Raw genomic sequence first — 19,294 nt, 5'->3', positions numbered from 1 at the left:
AGTAAGAGCAACATGTGATCCTGGTTTGGATCCTTTTACTATAAAGGATATTACTGGGCAGCTGGTGAAATCTGAATGGGGTTTTTGGGTAAAAGGTATATCTGAGTTCTTTGTAGTGTTCTTGAAACTTTTTTGTAAATTTGAAGTTATTTCAAAATAAATAAAAGTGACAAGTAACCTTTGTCCAAAAACTTTTATTTACTATAAAGACAAAACACCAAAATAGGTACAAATACTATAAAATTGGTTCAATGGGGTAAAAATTTTAATTAAAATATCTCGATATATTTAAAATAACAAAGGATACATTTAAGCCAAATTTTCTTAACCCAGAGATTTTTTTTGTAACATTTGCTTACACAGTAAGGTGCTAATAGAAGTTAGCCCTTAAGCCCTGGAAGTCTTAGGAATCATAGTCACACAGCAAATATAATTTCATTGTGAAAGTGAACTTTGGTAGAAGAAAAATCTATAGGACACCTGAGGTAGTAGAAACTGGAATAAACAGCAGTAGACGTTATTTACAACTTGAGTACCAAATAACATTAAGAACACAAAAATAATTACACAATACAATTTTCAGTCCAGCTTTGATCCAAAGAAAATAAGAATATTACATCACATTTGCATTGAAAAAAACAAAACAAAACAAAAAACAAAACACCACAATTACCAGCAAGCTGAGGGAACTGCAAACTCAAACACAATGGATTTTGACATCTAGAGGCAGTCTGAGTTTGAAATGTGGTGGGCATGGTGATCTACAAAGTAATACTGATTAGCTGAGGTTCCTCAGTTTATACAGTTTACATTTCTGTCAGACATAGTACTGATCTGACAAATGCTCTTCCAGTACACAAAATGGCAAGACTGCATCCTTTAAAGCTTGCACATGAGAGACTTGGAAACAATCTTATTAGAATTGTGAAAATTCTAAGTAGTCCAAAAAAAAGGAAATAAAAAGAAAAGTCAAGTACAACACATGTAGAGCTACCAAACTTCACATTTCGGTACTATTTTTCCTTTAACTCTTCAAATATTGCCAATCTTTCAAAACAAAGGAATGTAAAATTTCACTAAGAAACACATTCACATAAAAAAACAAGACTGCCTTTAAAAATTATAAGCAATATATCCCTGTAAACTTATCTTGTTAACTTATTTTACTTCCAATTTGTTGTACATTTTAAATGTACTCTATATAGCTTATTTAGTTTATCCTGAGTCTTTGAGAATAACCAATTCTATTTCACTCTGCAACAATTCAACTGGCTTCTGAAGAGTTAAAACTTAACATCGTATAAAGTTGTATTAAATACTTAATCAGTACTTGATTTAAAGGACTCACAAAAAAGAGAAAAGAGCTGCCATTTTCCTTCAGGATTCCATGCATCTGAATTCAACTCCAGACTAAAACCATCAGATAACTGTGCAAAATCCAAGGAAATAATATGTAAAATGAAGTTCAATTTCCATTATTTTTCTAAGCTCAAAGAAGATTTTTGCTTAAAAACACCATTCCACATTGGTGGTTCAGTAATTAATCTTCCTTTTATTATCTATCCGCCAGACTTACTGCAAAGACGACGCGTGGCAGAAGGAAAACAGCAGGTACATGTTATCATCAGCGGTGATGGCGGAGGATGGACTGTTACCGACAGAGTAAGACTTAAACCTGTCTGATGGTGTGAAGTTTCCTACAGTATGACAAAAGAAACTGATACATTTAAAAAGTTCAAATAAATTCATAGTGATCTTGATCTTGGTTGTGAGCTGCATCACAGAGAATAGTTGATTTTCATTTAATTTATATTTAACTTGCACAATTAAGAGCAGTTACTGACTCAGTGAAGGTAGTATTTTTTATCATATTCCAATTTAAAAAACAAAATTAAACCTGTATGTAAAAAACTCTTGCAATAGCAAGATATTTAATGAACTCTAGTTCATACCTAGTTCTATATTTTTTTCTGGTTTGAAAAGATCACCTTTCCCTGAATATTAAACAAAAATGAAGATGTAAGGAAAATACAGAACCATAATCTCCAAAAACGAAATGAATGGGCCAACAGTAAAATGCACAATGAAACACAACTGCGCAGGCATTAAAAAAAAATAAAGGTCAACTGTGGGTCATAAAGAAATTATCAACTTTTAAAAATATATGTATTTACTGCTCCTCTGACCTAAAAGAGGCAGATACTGATTTTTATAGCCAGTGACAAAAAAAAAAGAATGGAATTGCAGAACCCCCTGCTCCTGATCATGGTATGAAATGGAAAACTAATTGAAACATTAAAATAGATCCTGAGCCCCTCAGCTGCTACTATTGCTGAAAAAGTGCTCCAAAAAAATAAAATTATGCTTCTGTCATTTAGTCATGCAAACTTCATTACTCTCCTGTTCACCTAGGGCCAGTTCTTTGAAAGGCACGGTTTACAGTTTCTGCACAAGTTGTGGACTTTTGCATACTGAGCTTAGGTACAGATCATGATTTGTCAATCACATACTTAGGTAAGGGTTCCCCACTGGCCTCGTTCATAGCTGTTCAGTGGCATGAAGGCCAGCAGATGATATCAACGTGGTTCCCCACAAAAGTTTTTATTCTCTTGTTGAGCATCCTGTCTCCGTTACAGTTTATTGGTATAATTGGCTACCACGTAGTACGGAAGACTGGATGCTTCAGTAGCTCTCTTGATGGAGGTCTGTCCTGAGGTTGAAGTTCTAAACAACGAAGAGCCACATCTCGTAAACCAGGAGACAGATGAGAAGGGATCGATGGAGCAGTAGTTGCACTAGCAATCTGCAAGAGAAAAACACAGAGCTTTGAAACTTTCCACAGTTGGAATGTTTGATATTTACAAGTAAGTGTGCATATATTTCATAACCTCTACATATATATCCTCTACACAGAGGAACTGAAGCAGAAGGAGGCAAACTTTCTGCTATCAGGGAGTCCATGGAAAAACCCACCCAATGGATGGGGTTTCCTCTAAGAATTCTTCAAATTTCAGAATCTGATCAAATACATCTTGCTTAGATATGGATCTACGGTTTTCCTTATTGTCTCAAAAGAATAAAGCTAAGTGTATCAAAATGATCAGGTGGGAAGTATTTACTCAAATGAATTCTGCTTTCCTTAAATTCATTCTCTGGGTCTGTCCTCTTTGCTTCACTGCATGTGTTCTATTTTTTTCAGCAGAGAAAGCTACTCAGAGTAAGAAAGACTAAACCTGGCCAGTCAATTTAATATACCAGAAATACAACTGCATTGATTACCTTTTGCAATGTTGGATAAATACTAATTCTTAGTATCAAACACACTAGGAAGAACTGTCCTTTTGATAATGAACAGGTTAAGAATAAACCTAAATAATTTAAACTCATCTACACCCTCCTAACCACACAAAAGCTCTCCTGCTCCCCTACCCCCCCAGTAAGCAGCATTCCTGAATGCTTTGGGTTAAAATTTAAATATAGGAAAAAAAAAAAAAATTAAAAAGCCCATGATCCCACACCAAGATACAGTCAGTTGACACCTACCCATCTTACACATCCACGAAAAGGAAAACATAAAACAAAAAATGAAACCCCTTCTTCTTCTCCCCAAATATAATCATTGCTAACAATTTCTTGTGTTACCTCCTGTTAAAAACCAAAAACCAAACCCAGTGCCGTTGAGTCTATTCTGACTCATAGCGACCCTACAGGACAGAGCAGAACTGCTCTGTAGAGTTTCCAAGGGGCACCTGCTAGATTCGAACTGCTGACCCTTTAGGTCAGCAGCTGTAGCACTTAACTACTACACCACCAGGGTTTCCTTCTGTTGGGTGGGAAAAACCACCCGACTTATGATGGGGTTCCATTCTGACAACTGCTCTGTTGTAAGTCGGTTCTGATGTAAGACAAATACCTTTTTTTTGTTTTTTTTTCATTATTATAGACTTTTATTACCAGTATCTTTAGAAATCTGATCTTTATTTGTCTTTGGGGGTTGGAAACACTACATCTGAGAATGACAGCATCAGCAAGTCATGTGCTGCAACACTGTCTGTAGTACACATTACTAACAAGAAGATATGCACCCCCCCCAAAAAAAATCCCCCCAAAACAGACGGTCATTATGTGTAGTTCATCGTAATTCAAATATGTTGTAAGTCTGGGACTACCTGTATTCACATCTTAGATTTTCTTCATAAAATGTCTACAAAAAGAATACTTTATACATCTTGCTTTTTTCACTTATTAATGTATCTTAGAGCACTTTCTAAATCAACACCAATAGCTTTACACTAAAAAAACCCTTTGCCATCGAGTCAATTCCGACTCATAGTGACCCTATAGGACAGAGCAGAACTGCCCCAAAGGGTTTCCAAGGAGTACCTCATGGATTTGAACTGCCAACCTTTTGGTTAGCAGCCATAGCGCTTAACTCCTTATGCCACCAAGGTTTCCAGCTTTATACTACTCTTTTTAATTTCTGTATAGTTTTACAATGTGTATGTAATTTAATCACTCTCTTATCGTTAACACTTCAGTTAGTACAGGTTTTTGGCATTACAAGCAATAGTGCAGTGGATACCCCTGATCCTGGCAACATTCTACAGGTAAATCCAGAAATTTCTAATATTGGGCACGGCTGGGTCAAAGAGTAAGTGCATCTTAAGTTTTGGCAGATAGTGCCAAATCATCTTAGAAAAAGTACTACAGCAATTTACACTGAACAAACAGGGAGTTTCTGAAAAGCTGTTTTTCTATTTGTGATTTCACTAGAACTTGAAAATCACATCAAACATTCAAATTGATCCTAGCCACAAATTATTCACTGAGCTACTGCTGTACAAGAATTGTGGAACATAAATGACGCAGACATGAAGGGTCCTCAAAAAAACTCAGAGTTTGAGGAAGGAGGTATCAGACCACCACACAGGAAGCAGCAGACAGGAGCACAACCTGAGGTGCTGTGGGAGCTGCAGAAGGTGCGGCAGCAGGCGCAGGAAGGAAAGCCCAAGCAGAGAGAGGAATGGCGGATGTGGGCTTAATGAAAGTGAGAATCTGAACCACACACAAGTGGGCCCTGGGGAAGGATGGCAGAATGGAGGGAGAGAGCGGGAACACAAACTAGCTCTGATTAGAGAGGTGACTGAGGAAGGTACTTAAGCCTGGGAAGGAGTGGAGGAGGTGGGCGGCAGAGGTTACAGCAGGTGAGAGGGGCTAGAGGTCTAGCTCTGAGGGTTAATACTAGCCGCCTCCCACTGGAAGGGGATTATGTGAGTGAAGTGCTTTACTTGGGCCCAGGGGTGATTCTGTTTATTCCTCATAATAATCCCATGGAGTAGGCACTATTATTCTATCTATTTTACAAATGAGAAAACAGAGGGTAGAGACATTAATTTTTCCACAGCCACATGGCCATTAAGGGTGGAGCTAGGATCTGAAACCAAACCTGTTAAGACTCCAAATCTCATGCTGTTAACCAAATGTCTCGCTCAAAAACTAAAGATCTCAACCATTACATTAATTCTATGGTGGAAATGGAGAGTGGACTTGAGAGTTGCCAAAAAGGTAGAACAGACAGTATTTGGCAGCTGATGCGGGTGTGAATTTTTGAAATACAGAAAATAGTAGAGCAAATTAAAATTTTTTTTGTATATGTACAATATACAAAAAGCTTCAGATTTTTAAAGCTTCCATTCATTAAACATACAAATGAAGTTTTTAAAAGAGTTAAGTCAAATGAAGAAAATCTGAAGTTTAAACGAAAAGGACATACACGAAAGTGCTATTTCCATTACATGCCACCAAGGTTCATCACACCATATAATTTCCTGGCAACATCTACAGATGTATTTATTTCAAGGAAGATATACTTTCAAATTAGATTGACAGTCGAAGAGAAACTGTGAGTAGTTTTTATCTCACAATTACCTTAAATATCAAGGCCAGATGATTAGAGTGTTTTTCTGCATTCCAAGGTGGTTTAGCACAAGCCATTTCTATAATAGCACAGCCAACACTCCACACATCACAGCTCCTACCATACTGCTGACCTCTCAGAACCTAAAATAAAGCAGAGAGCTAATTTGGAAATATGACCCATTAAAAAAAGAGAAAGCCATTTTGTAGTATGAATTCTAGTATTTCAATTCAGAGTAAAAGGTGGGTATAAACAAAAATGGTATTGCCTCAGCAATTACATGGACTGCTTATTTCCCCTTTATTCTACTAACAAGCTTAATTTTCTAAGTGGCAGGCACAAAGATGCTCTGGAGAACTGTGAGGTTCTGAAGAAGAGTCACATCAACGAATTTCAGGGCCGCCCCACTGCTCTTGGTGGACCAGGGCAAGATAACAACAATGATCATTATGTATGAACATGAAGAGCTATGTAACACAAAAGAGGCCAAATTAGAATAGCAATGCTTAGTTAAACTTCATCGCCTACTGATAAGACCTGCTTCTGCGTGGTCATCTCTCTTCGGAATGTTGTTGTTAAGTGCCATCGAGTCGGTTTCGACTCATAGTGACTTTACAGGACAGAGAGGGACTGCCTCACAGGGTTTCCAAGGAACGGCTGGTGGGTTCGAACTGTTGACCTTTTGGTTAGCAACTGAGCTCTTAACCACTACGCCACCAAGGCTCCATCTTTGGAATAGAGATAACCTTCTAATTTTTAAAAATTTCAATTATGTGTACTTTGCATTTACTATAAAACAACTATTATAGATTACCCAACAGTTCTTTAGAAATAGCTTTTAAGCAAATTTATTAATATACCTTTTTGAATTTTGTCAAAACAAAGATGGAAAGCCTGGGATAAAGGGCTGAAATTAAGGATATTATTAAAAACTTATATTTAGAATCACAGACTGATAAGCACATAATAAATAACAATGCAAATTATTTGGTACAATGTTGTAATGCAGAACTCCAAAATATTTTCTCCTATCAAACTTAAAACAGCTTCTCACCTCAGGTGCCATAAATGCAATTGTCCCCAGTAATTGTCCCTGAAACTCTCCTGCACCAGTTCCTTTTGATGCCAACCTGGCTGCAGCTCCAAAATCTGCAATTCTCAGCCTCTGACCTGTGCTGTCAATTAGCAAATTGGCACCTGTCAACAAAACAGCAAATGACGCTGCAGGTTAAATCAAAAGTATGGACAGATTAAAACTCAGTGAAACATCACTAATGAGCTGAGTCAGCCCAATAAAGGCGTGTGCTACACGTCGGAGGTTCAGAGAAATACGGTCTCCCTTTCACTTCACTTCATCATCGTTAAAGGAACACAGGTCTCTACAGTTCAAAGTAAATACAATCTTAAACCTCATAGGGAAAACCTGAGAAACAAAGTATTAAGGCACAAGGAGATAAAGACAGAGATTCAGTGAAACTTTAAGAATAAAGTGCCGACAACTTCAATGATTTCCAACAAAATCTTTCCCCAAAGTCCAAATTTGGGTATAGTTTATATTTTAAAAACATTAAGTCCTGTTGAAACATAGTGACCTAGGCCAATTCCAACTATAGGCTATGATTTTATAATTAAAACTTGATTTAAAAAATTAATCTAATAAAATTAATTGAATACATCGTGTCAAACACTAGCTAGATTCATGACAGAAAACTAAAGTTACTCTTAATAAAAATAAACAGGAATTGCAAAAGACTGTGAAAGATTTTTCTTAAAAATCTTTTTGTGATATATCAATTATTCTTAATAAAACTGGCAACAAACTTTCTGGGAGGCAATACATCATGAGAATAAGTCAGGGAATCAGGAAACCTGGGTTCTACCTTTGGGTCTGCCATCAACTAACAGTCCCAGTCTCTCTGGTATTCAACATCCTGTTTTTGTATTCCTTGAGTTAGGAGAAACAATCCTACAGGTAATCTCAAGTAAGAGATTACCAGCAAAGGTCCAAGTTTTAAAACTGTATTTTCTTCCTATTGCCACCATGTAACAATTAAAAGCATTACTACCTTTGACATCTCTGTGAATGATCTGGTTTTCATGGAGATACGAAAGGCCGCGAAGTAATTGTTCAGTATAGTTAATAACTACCGATTCCTTGAAGGCTCCATATTTACTCAGCAAATGAGCCACAGATCCGCCTATAACACGAATATAAAAAAAGTAGTAATCATCAACTCAAGCCAGAAGTAAAACACTTTGGTAACTTAAGCTTACACCACATGAAAGGTCATATTCACATATGAAATGTTAAATTTATATCCTACCTCAAAAGTAAAACTAATTTGAAAAACTAACATTCAAAAATCTATCAGCTAGGAAACATTTTCACAGGACCTTCATGGAACTACTTTTCTAGAGAGCCAAGATTTCAAAAAGCTTTAAAAATGAACAATTTTGAATAGAACTATTTTTGAAATGTGTAATTCACCTTTCTGTCTTCTCAACCAAAATATACAAAACACTTAATGACTTATGTAAACAGTGCCAACATGTGTTATTTAGCAGAAACTAAAGAGCATGGGGTGGGGGAGGAGTCAGAAGACGCTCTGTATCCTACCATTTCTACCATTTACTAGCTCTGAGCTGGAACCCACACTCAATCAGCCTCAGACAAAAGCAGTGTTTGAACTACTCAGCCTAGCCACTCTGTATGTCTTTATGAAGGCCAGCATCAGATAATGTAGTAAACAACTGGTTTGAGAACAGAAATGCACTCTTCAAATACAAAAAAGTATGAAGCTAAACCAAGCACTTACCTGTTCATCAAATCTCAAGTCATTAACTTTATGGTATACACTCAATGATACAAAATAAAATTTAGCCTTTATTTGTTCGAGTAGGTAAGGCTCAGCTTTATGCTTTAGTGCTAGTTTACTTGTAACAACTTTTTCCAAGTTGTATCTTAATAACTATTTTTATATTGCCACATTAAAAAAAAATCCAATAAAACTGTCTAATTAATGATAAAAAATTAATGATAACCACCTAGAAAATTTGGGTCTTATACATAAAACCCTGTGGCTGCCACCGAGTCGATTCTGACCCATAGCAACCCTACAGGACAGAGTAGAACTGTCCCATAGGGTTTCCAAGGCTGTAATCTTTACAGGAGCAGGCTGCCACACCTATCTTTCATGGAGTGGCTGGTGGTTTTGAACTATCAGCCTTTTGGTTAGCAGTTGAGCACTTAACCAGGGCTCCTTGGTTTTATGCATAACTATTCTAGTGAAACAATGCTGTATAATCACTTTAAAAGAAATACTGGAAAAAATTAAAAGGTAGCTAGTGAATATTGTATCTATAAATATAAGACAAAGCATAAGGTATTTACATTTATAGTTCATATTAATATATTGGGGCAATTTGCTTTTAAAACCTAAACTCTGTTTGATAAAAAATAAAAAATGTGTTCATTAAGCTGTTTTTCCTAAATTTAATATCAAACAGGAAGTTAAATCCATGTACCTAATTATTTATAATTTAACACATGAACATACCTGCCATCCATTCGATGAAGAGATTGTAATTGCTCTTCTCACATGTGGCTCCTAACATCCTAATGATGTTGGGGTGATTCAGATGGCTCATCATTCTTATCTCTTCTCTTAATGCTTCCACCACTTCCTCTTGTTCAGAAGATGTGTTTCTGACATATGTCACCTGTTTCAAACACGTTTATAGAAATATTTTGAATTCTGATAAGTTTCTATTTATAATTTCATTAACAATCTGATCTAAAACGGACCAATCAAAATAAGCTTATATATTAACTAGCAGATAGCTTTTATGCTCATGGACACAGTATAAGTACTTTACTTACAAGCCAAGTCAGACTCTTCTAGACAGTGAGAATCTAGCTTAAGAAGCAGTGCAATATCAGAAAAATAACCCAAAATTGGGTTATTTTTATTTTTATTCTGAAGACAGAATAAAAAACAAAAAAAGCCTCATCATGGAAAAAGAGCAAACATGATTTGAAAAAGGAAGCTTCATCATTTTTGTGTACGTGCTCATCATAAATAGCAAACCACAGAAATCCCAAGATGGTACTGGACCAGTAGCGTATGGCTAAGAGGAGTATGAAACCATATCTCTGTTAACTATAAAAAGGAAAACAAAAATGCTTCTATAAGGCCCATCTCAATGCTGCACCTTAAAATAATCATGTTTAATAACGGAACTCATGATGTTTCTGGAGCACTGGCAATATCTACTCTGAAGTTCAGGTTTCTCAAAGTTTAAAGAACTGAAGTATAAACAGGCACGGACGTATCTTTCATTCTTCGCACTTACTCATGTTTCATTTTGTAATTTTAAATCATTCATTTATGTGCACCCTAGATATTTACCTGTTTGACAGCCATTAAAGTTCCAGTTCCCACATCTTGAGCCTGATAACAAGAAGAAAATGCTCCAAGGCCAATCTGCTGGCCTTTCAGCCACTCCGTATCTTCTCTATAAGGTTGTTTTGCTTTGGTATGTCCTGGTAGAGTCTCTGGTGTCTACATATTAAATGAAAGCCATCTTTTTACTGTTAAGTTAGATTTTGTGAAATCAGCCTGGCAAAATATACCTGTTGTTCAGTCTAGCTTCCCAAACCGCTTCTAAACTTGACCACTGAATGGACAGTGTTGGTGACCAATGTCAAACACAGAAGTGATGATCACCATTAATCAATCAAAAATGTCTTCAAAATAGCCAAGTAATATTTCTGCTCAAACAATGACACTATTGTATAAAGAGTAATTCCAAGTGGAAAACCTGCTTGCAACAATGAATTCATGTTAAAAGCTGCATTTCTGAATTGGACGTAGCATGGTCCCAGGAAACTCTAACCTTTTAAAGACTCTGGATATACTTACATCCTGTTGAATAATGATGATATCTTCTCCATTTTCAACCTGCAGTTGAGGAACTATGGGGAGGGCATCCTGAGACGCTGACATCGCCATGGCAATCGCTAAAGCTTCTTCTTCTTCAGCTTCCATCTTTTCTTTGCATTTCTGATTATGATTCACATCATCTTTGTAGGTATCATCATTTTCAGCTTTTTCAGGCGAGAGGACAGCAACTTCTGACTTAAAAGTTACTGTTGTGTCACTTGAAGGCATGGATGCTTCAAGAAGGTCCTCAATACTGGAGTTGAGCTCTGTGTTGACATCTAATCTGCATTTCTCCTCTACCGGGGTGAACACTGTCTCATCACTGGGTATAACAGCATTACTACTATTGCTGCTACTGCCAAAGCTGTCATCACATTTGGAAGAATTGTTCAAATCAAGTGTCATGCTATTTTTTGAAGTATCTCCCTGTTTACTTATATTACCTAGGGTAGGTCGAGATGGCTTTGGCCTGTGTATATTACTGGAGGGCAGGGGTCTTGACTGAGTAAAGATTGGTGAAAGTTTGTCTGAGTCTTTGCTTTCAGAACAGTTTCTCTGGAACTGTAAAGAAAACTTGCGCTGTGTTTGAGGAGATGCAGAAGGTATTTTACAGGGAATGAATCCCTGAGGTCTTTGCTTAGAGACATCTGTTACAGTGCCAGCTGGTACAGATGGGGCAGATGAAGAAGGGGTTGAAGAGGTTGATAAGGCTGGGAACATTAACTGGGAATGATGAGATAAAGGAGAGGAGTTCAAACACTGACTGTGGGGCCTGCCTTTCGTTTGAACCATTGGCTTTGGTTGCTCTGTTGTTGTTGAACTAGGAAGTCCTACCAAAATGCCGGCCAGTCTGTCAGAAATGTCCTCTGAACTGGCACACAATCCCTTTCCGGTTTTTTCTAAATGGACTGTGCGTTCAAGGGAACTGTCGTCTGTGGTTTCTGGATAGCTGCTAGTAGATGCCTGCAAAAAGCTGTCATGCCGACCATTCAAAGTATCTTCTATGCCCAGCTGGATAGCCTCAGCAATCTCCACCTCATCTGCAATGGCCATCAAACGCCGACGCATCCTGGTAAAGTGAGTGGAACTGGAAACGCTCAGCATCTCTAACAGTTTTGAAAACACATGGGGTACTGTAGTAACCATTCTTGCAGAACTCAAATATATCCTTCGGGAGAGTTTACCAACCATTGAGTGAGAATTATCAATGGACTGCAAAGCAAAGGTTAAGAGGGACAGCAGCTTCTTATACCTGAAAGTAAAAACACATTCAATTACCAGACCAAGTTCAAATTACCATAATCCCACCCAGTGCCGTGGAGTCCATTCCATATATATGCAAATAAAACAGAGCAGTCAGAAGGGAAATAATGAGAATGTTCATGCATTGTGAAGAGTGTAACCAACGTCACTGAACAACTTGTGTAGAAATTGTTGAATGGGAACCTAAACTGCTGTGTAAACCTTTACCAAAAACACCATAAAATATTAAAACAAATACATAAATAAAGAAAATCGTACAAATTTACAGTCTGTGGACTTTAAAAATTATTTTAGAATAGAGGGTCTGTAAATTTTTGATTAAGCAGCCTAGATTTCAGATTTTTATTTCAATCAAATATTACAGGCTCTATTAACCTACATTTGCTCTGTAATTTTTGGGTCTTTCATAAACCTAACGTGTTCTTCTTGCAGGGGTTGAGTAGGAAGAAGAAAGCAATATATTTTCAGAAGAAAATTTACCTGACTTCAACAGGCTCAGCTTGTGAAACATCAGTACTGACAATATGAGGGTAAAATTCAGCAGGAAATTCCAACAATAGTCTATCTATAAGACAAAGGCGGCCCAGGAGTTCTTGCCAGTTGTTTGATTCAGTTTGGTTTCCAAGAATACAATTTAAAACATAATCAACACCACCAATACCAATGGATCCTACAGAAAGGAAAATAATAATAAGTAATTGAAAAATAGTGATATCAAAATCTAAAACAAAACAAGACCGAATGGCCAACAAAAATACTCTAAATTATATTAGTTTTAAGAATTTCTCTTGTAAAAATTTATATTTCTAACATTAACTGACTGAATCAGTTTATAAAATTACTTCAAAATTCTGTAACTACTCCATGAGAGATAATGAGATTAGGAAGTCTGCTAAGGAAAACAATAAAACATGCTATTTTTTTTTTTTTTATATTAATTTAGGTAAAAAGTTATTACCAGCTTTAAGTATTTCTCTACCAACTGCCAACTCTCCAGCTTGGCCTTTGCATAATTCCAACAGTGTTGATATGGACAGCTGACTTGTGCGGCTGAAAATGAGAGGAAAGCAACATCAGTCCTGCATCCTGGATAAAATACACATCAAATGGAGGGTAGTAATAATAAGCTTGTGATAAAATGGGAAAAATTCATTTTCAGGAATATTTACTTGCCTACCATTAAAACTGCATCAATGATGTCACTAACAGTACTCATTATTAGGTCTAGTTTTAAAAATTTGACCTTCGCACAGAATCTTCAATACTGGCTCTTAGACAGCAAGTACTGATTTAAATATCAAACCAGATAAAAGGTTTATTTTCATTCCAAATCTAGCAAAGAAGAACACACAGATATTTTGAATTCTAGGTTCTCATTAACCATTTCTTGCATGAGAACTTTTCCATTCAAAACCTTTACATTCTCTTATATACCCAGAGTGAGTTCTAAATATCATAAAGTCTCCTTACAGTATTTCTTATGGTGCTGAATCAATCCAACTGACCAGATAAACAACCTAACTTCAGAATTTCAGAATGTGGGCAACAAAACAAATGCCATGAAAAAGCACTGAAGTTCTCATAAAAATGCACACTCTGATGCTGAAAAATGATGATTTTTCCTTTGCATTTTGTAAATTATTTATTTTCCCATGTTTTTTTTAGATACTGTAATATTCTCTTTAAGCAACAAGAAGACCTCTAATACTTTCAACCTGTACGCTCATGTAGAGAAAATAATGGAGGCAAAAATAGACTTCAAAAAATGAGACGGAAAAAGTCAAAGACCCTCTATAAACTATGTCACGTACAGGGCTTCAGACTGGTTCCTCCCGGTTCAGCAATGGCCAAGGAAGCAAAACTGGAACAGACCCAAACGTTCACAACTTGGGTGCTCCAGAATGGTAACTGGATCCGGAAAAATTACAGGTCGAATCCCTACTAGAAACCTGATTTCCCTCTTAGAAAACAAGAGCAGTATATATGTTGCACAGCAACCAAACTTCTTGCCCTCCAGGTTTTGAGCATACTCAGAAACAGTGGTGCCCCGCTCAAAGATGGTGGCCAACTGCGCAGCTATGAATATGTGTTGCTCTCTGCAGTATTGCCAATAGTCCAATCCCATGCATCAGGCTCCTGAAAGGGCTCACTGTGCCTCTTCCCATTCCAGGGCTTTGACCTGTAATTCTTCTCCCTCTGGAGCACCCAAATTGTAAACATTCGGGTCTGTTCCAGTTCTACTTTGCCGGCCATGACTGAACCAGTTTTAACTGCTTCGAAGCCCTGCTCCCATGGCTTGGGGAGGAAGAGAAAGACTGGAGCTCCTAGTGGTGTAACTGCAGAGGCCAACCAAAGGGGGTTCAACTCTTCTTATCATCTGAGATCTGCTGGGATATAGAGAGATGGGAACTGCCAAACAACTGTTTATTATGGTTATGCTTATTTTTTTCCCTAATATGTGAAAATACTGATTTGCCTTACAATGGTTCCTAATGAGACTGAATTTTTGTTTTACATGCTGTGTGACTTTTCCCCCCTAATAAATTCCAGTACCTCCCTTCCTCCAGCGCTTGGTAACCACTAATCTACTTCTGTCTCAATGCTTTTGCCTATTCTAGATATTTCATGTAAGTGGGATCATACAATATTTGTCTGGCTTATTTCACAAAGCATAATGTTTTCAAGGTTCATCTATATGGTAGCATGTATCAGAACTTTTCTTCATGGCTGAATAATATTCCATTGTATGTATATTCTACATTTTGTTTATCCATTCATCAGTTAATGGATAACTGGGTTTTTCCTACCTTCTGGCTATTAGTGATTATGCTTATTAAATGAAATGTGGTCCCACATTTTGTGCTAAGGGAAAATAAAGGAGAACCATTGGTTGAGTTCATAATAAACAGAGAAATACTTAAGTTGTCAAGGATTTCATTTTACTTTGATCCACAATCAACGCCCGTGGAAGCAGCAGTCAAAAAATCAAATGACGTATCGCCATTGGGCAAATGTGCTGCAAAAGACTTCTTTAAAGTCTTAAAAAGCAAAGCTGTCACTTTGGGGACTAAGGTGCGCCTAACCCCAAGCCATGGTATTTTTAATTGCCTCATATGCATGCGAAAGCTGGACAATAATTAAGGAAGACCAAAGAAGAATTGATGCCTTTGAATTAAAGTGTTGGCGAAGAATACTGGAAGCCCTGGTGGTGCAGTGGTTAAGCAGTATCGTGAGCTACGGCTGCTAACCAAAAGGTCAGTAGTTCGAATCCACTAGCCACTCTTGGAGACCCTATGGGACAGTTTACTGAATATACCGTGGACTGCCAGAAGAACAAACAAATGTCTTGGAAAAAGTACAGCTAGAATGCTCACTAGAAGCAAGGATGGCGAGACTTCATCTCACATACTTTGGACATGTTATCAGGAGGGACCAGTCCCTGGAAAAGGACATCACGCTTCTGCTTTGTAAAGTAAACGGTCAGTGAAAAAGACAAAGACTCTCAATGAGATGGACTGACACAGGGGCTATAACGATGGAGCAAACATAGCAATGATTGTGAGGATGGCACAGGACCAGGCGGTGTTTCATTCTATTGTACACAGGGTTGCTATGTGTCAGAACCAACTCGACAGCACCTAATAACAACAACATTGGTCGAATAAAAGCATGGCTTGAGTTCCTTTTCACTGTCACTGTATCTCAAACCCTCCTACTCCCCAGTTAGGATTATTATTGTTTCTTGTCAATTTTCAAGGATATTTCAGGGATATATGGAATGTGTCTTTGTTATTTGACAAAAACAGTTACAATTAAGAGTAAAATTCCATTACAAAGGAAGTAACTGAACAGGGTTTTTTTTGTTTGTTTGTTTTGGTCCTGATAATAGGCAAAACAGGTATAATTATTCTGCTTGTTTGTATTCTGTGTAATTCACTCTCTAAAATAAGATTATTCCTTATAGATAACATATGTCAGTTATCATTCTTATCAGTGGGCTTCAGGTTTAAAATGTTATTTTACAACAGGAAAAGAATCAATCACAATACAATAATAACATGGAGGTCTATACTATCGGTTATTGTGACTTTTACTTGCCATTAATTCTTCTCTTTTCCTTAAGATCGTTAAACACTACAATTTAATTTAAAATGTCGCATTAGAAAACAATATTCAAAAACTCATTTAATCAATATGTATCAAACACTCACTAGGTGTGAGGCTCTGTGTCAGGCATTTTTAAAACAAGATGATTTGAAGCAGTTCATCAATAAGTCCTTACCTATTGGCATCTGCACACTTGACTAGAATGGTGTCTACAACTGGTCGGAGAAGTCTCTGAAGTTTGATTCTTTCCGCCAAACTGTGACAAGGAGTATATACCAGCATGGCTCTTAACGTTTTCTGGGGAGAAAAAACTGAAGGTCAGTTTAACTACATTTAAAAAGAATTTGAGACAATGGCCTAATCTGGGACAATCTGGGCAACAAAATAATGCAGGAACAGATTATAATCCACAGAATGAAACAAGAATCCATGATACAAATAGATAATTGAATAAATGCATAAATGAATGGTATACAAACAAAATGAATTTTTCACTACAGTAGAATTCCAACTAATAAACACAGACCGAATAATAAAAATTTAAAAAATCAGTACTTGGCAAACACCACAGCAAAACCTGTTTCGGGCAAGAATCAATCATAAATGGATGCTAAAATGAATGGGAAAAATTATGGTGAGAAACTGGATATTTACATAGTTTCAAAGTATCTCCCCACAAGATGGTCTTTAATTACAAGCAGAAAAGAGTTAATGTTACAGTGAAAAAACCTCAAAGGTACATTTTAACCACTCGTTAAAGTTACCATCACCAGTACCAGGACAGATCAATCTCACGTTCTTCCTAATAGGACCCGCCAAGAAGGGCACAACGCGACTCTGGGGCGTTCTTCCCCCAATAACACATATCCTGAGTTAATCATGAGGAAGCAGCACACAATCCAAACTGAAGGAAATTCTGCAAACAAGCAGCCAGTACTCTTCTTTAAAAGTATCAAATCCATGACAGACAGCCTGACGGAGACTACCAGACTTGACGGTGAAATGCCCTGTACGGCCCTGAACTGAATGAATGCTGGATCAGACGGAGAGCATTAGTGGGACAAACGGTGTAATCTGAGTATCTGTAGATTAGACAGATAATCGTACTATATCAGTGTTAATTTCCTGTTAATTTTGATAACTGTACTATGGTTATGTGAGATGTTAACATCTGGGGCTTCTAAATAATAACAGCTACTACATAGTCAATGTTCTTACAATGTGCCAGATATTATGGCGAAGTTTTTTTTTTTTTTTTTACAAAAATCTCATTTCAAACCTAAGAGATAAATATTTTCATTACTTTATAGGTGAGAAAATGAAAGTTTGAGAGGTTAAGTAACTTTCTTAAAGTCACACTGCTAGCAAACAGCAGAAGCAGAATTTGGATCAAGGTCTCTATAATCTTGACCATGGGTCCAACTGCCTGGGCCAGTCTTAGTTTAAGCAGTGGATGATTCAAGTGTCCCCATTTGAATGATAAATTCTAAGGACGTCCAATTTTAACCCCAAGTCCATAACCATCCTATTTTACTACCTCTCAAGAAGATTCATTAGGCACAGTTGTTACAGGATAGATTAGAAAAAGACGAGGGTGAAAGCGGGGAGACCACTGAGTTTTAGAACAGACTAGGGAAGAATTCCGCTGAAGCAGTGGTTCTGACGCAGGGGTGTTTTATCCCCAGGGACATGTGGAAATGCCTGGTGACAATCGTGTTTATCACGACGCATGGGGGTTGCTACCGGCATCCAGTAGGAAGGGGCCAAGGATGCTGCTCAACATCCTACAATGCACAGGACAGTTCCCCCAATCCTCCTACCAAAACGATTACCTGGCCCAATGCGAACAGTGAGATTGACGATCCCTGTTCAAAAGAGGTATCTACTTAGTAGGGAGAAAGCAGAATCCGTCTATAAAACCATTAGCGGAACAGCGCCTTCTTCACTCCACCCAAATCGTCAAAGACGACTTCCAACAGGTTAACACAGAGGAACAACAACACAGCAGTCTGTGTCACAGCCCCTTCTGGAAAAAGGCTCCGGAATTTCCATGCAAAAATGTTGATTAAAAACTAAGCAAAATGTTTATTAAAAATCAATTCTCCTTAATGTCTATTAATATAACATTAAAAAAAAGTAACTTTGATCACCTTGCTATCTCATAAAGTGCTTTTTAATTTAGTCACGTGTAAGTTAAGTTATCTGCTCAGGAAAAATCTAAAGACATAAACAGCATGACATTCCTACTTAAGAGTAGAAAAGTAAGTAGCACAAGTAGTCCCCGAGTCACGATGCATCCAAGTTACAATGAACAGCACTTAGCCTGTCTTTTTTTTGTACGTGTTATCGTTGGTGATACGTACTATGTACAAAGCTGCAGCACATCATTTGCTGATGTTACCATTCTCACGTCAACCCCCAAAGACAAATGAACAGCAGACTTATGAAGACATTGATACTAAAAGGCAGTAACAATGAAAACTAAAAAAAAAAAAAAAAAAAGCGAAAAACTTGAGGTATTCTACTTACATCAGAACCGACTTACGATGCAGTCATTGGAACTAAACCCTGTTGTAAGTCAGGGGCTACCTGTATATAAGAAAATTTGTAGACTGGACATTTTATACAGACTCTATAGAGAAACCCTGATCAAAAGGCAGAAAAATGCAGAACAGAATTTCAAATTCTCAGACTCCACACTTTCTGGAGTCATGAAGGCTAAATGAACCCCCATACTACTGCACCGAGTTAATCTTTAAACCTTAAACCAAAAATATCCACTGAAGTCTTTTTAAAACTAAACAATAGTTTAGCTTAGCTGGTAAAACATGTCTGCCTTCAGCATTAGGGTCTTTTAAGCACTATCTATATGGGATCAAACTGACAATAGCAACTAGAAAGAGTAGATAGGAGCCTTAGGGGGCAATGAGTTTATGTTAATGAGGGAGGAACAACACAAAAAAGGACAGCGGGAACAGTTGCACAACTCAAAGAATGTAATTAATGTTACTGAATTGTACATGTAGAAACTGTTGAATTGGTTTATGTTTTGCTGTGTGTATTC

General features: G+C 37.2%; 1 protein-coding gene across 3 annotated transcripts in view; it reads right to left on the bottom strand.

The window, feature by feature from the left end:
- Nucleotides 1–178: 178 nt before the first annotated feature.
- MAP3K1 (mitogen-activated protein kinase kinase kinase 1) overlaps nt 179–19,294 on the bottom strand; it is a 76,178-nt gene continuing 57,062 nt past the window's right edge. For all 3 annotated transcript variants that reach the window (XM_049863921.1, XM_049863923.1, XM_049863922.1), the window contains exons 11-20: nt 16,406–16,527; nt 13,082–13,173; nt 12,604–12,793; nt 10,840–12,112; nt 10,327–10,479; nt 9,475–9,637; nt 7,984–8,115; nt 6,972–7,114; nt 5,929–6,060; nt 179–2,803 (exon numbers count right to left, since the gene is read on the bottom strand). In XM_049863921.1, coding sequence (XP_049719878.1) covers nt 2,654–2,803; nt 5,929–6,060; nt 6,972–7,114; nt 7,984–8,115; nt 9,475–9,637; nt 10,327–10,479; nt 10,840–12,112; nt 12,604–12,793; nt 13,082–13,173; nt 16,406–16,527 — 2,550 coding nt within the window. In that variant the 3' untranslated portion in view covers nt 179–2,653. The remainder of the gene's footprint in view (nt 2,804–5,928; nt 6,061–6,971; nt 7,115–7,983; nt 8,116–9,474; nt 9,638–10,326; nt 10,480–10,839; nt 12,113–12,603; nt 12,794–13,081; nt 13,174–16,405; nt 16,528–19,294) is intronic.

Source organism: Elephas maximus, chromosome 2, assembly GCF_024166365.1.
Source record: "Elephas maximus indicus isolate mEleMax1 chromosome 2, mEleMax1 primary haplotype, whole genome shotgun sequence".
Classification (NCBI taxonomy): Eukaryota; Metazoa; Chordata; class Mammalia; order Proboscidea; family Elephantidae; genus Elephas; species Elephas maximus.
The sequence above is the reverse complement of the archived record's forward strand: the minus strand, read 5'-3'. Positions and strand labels throughout refer to the sequence as shown.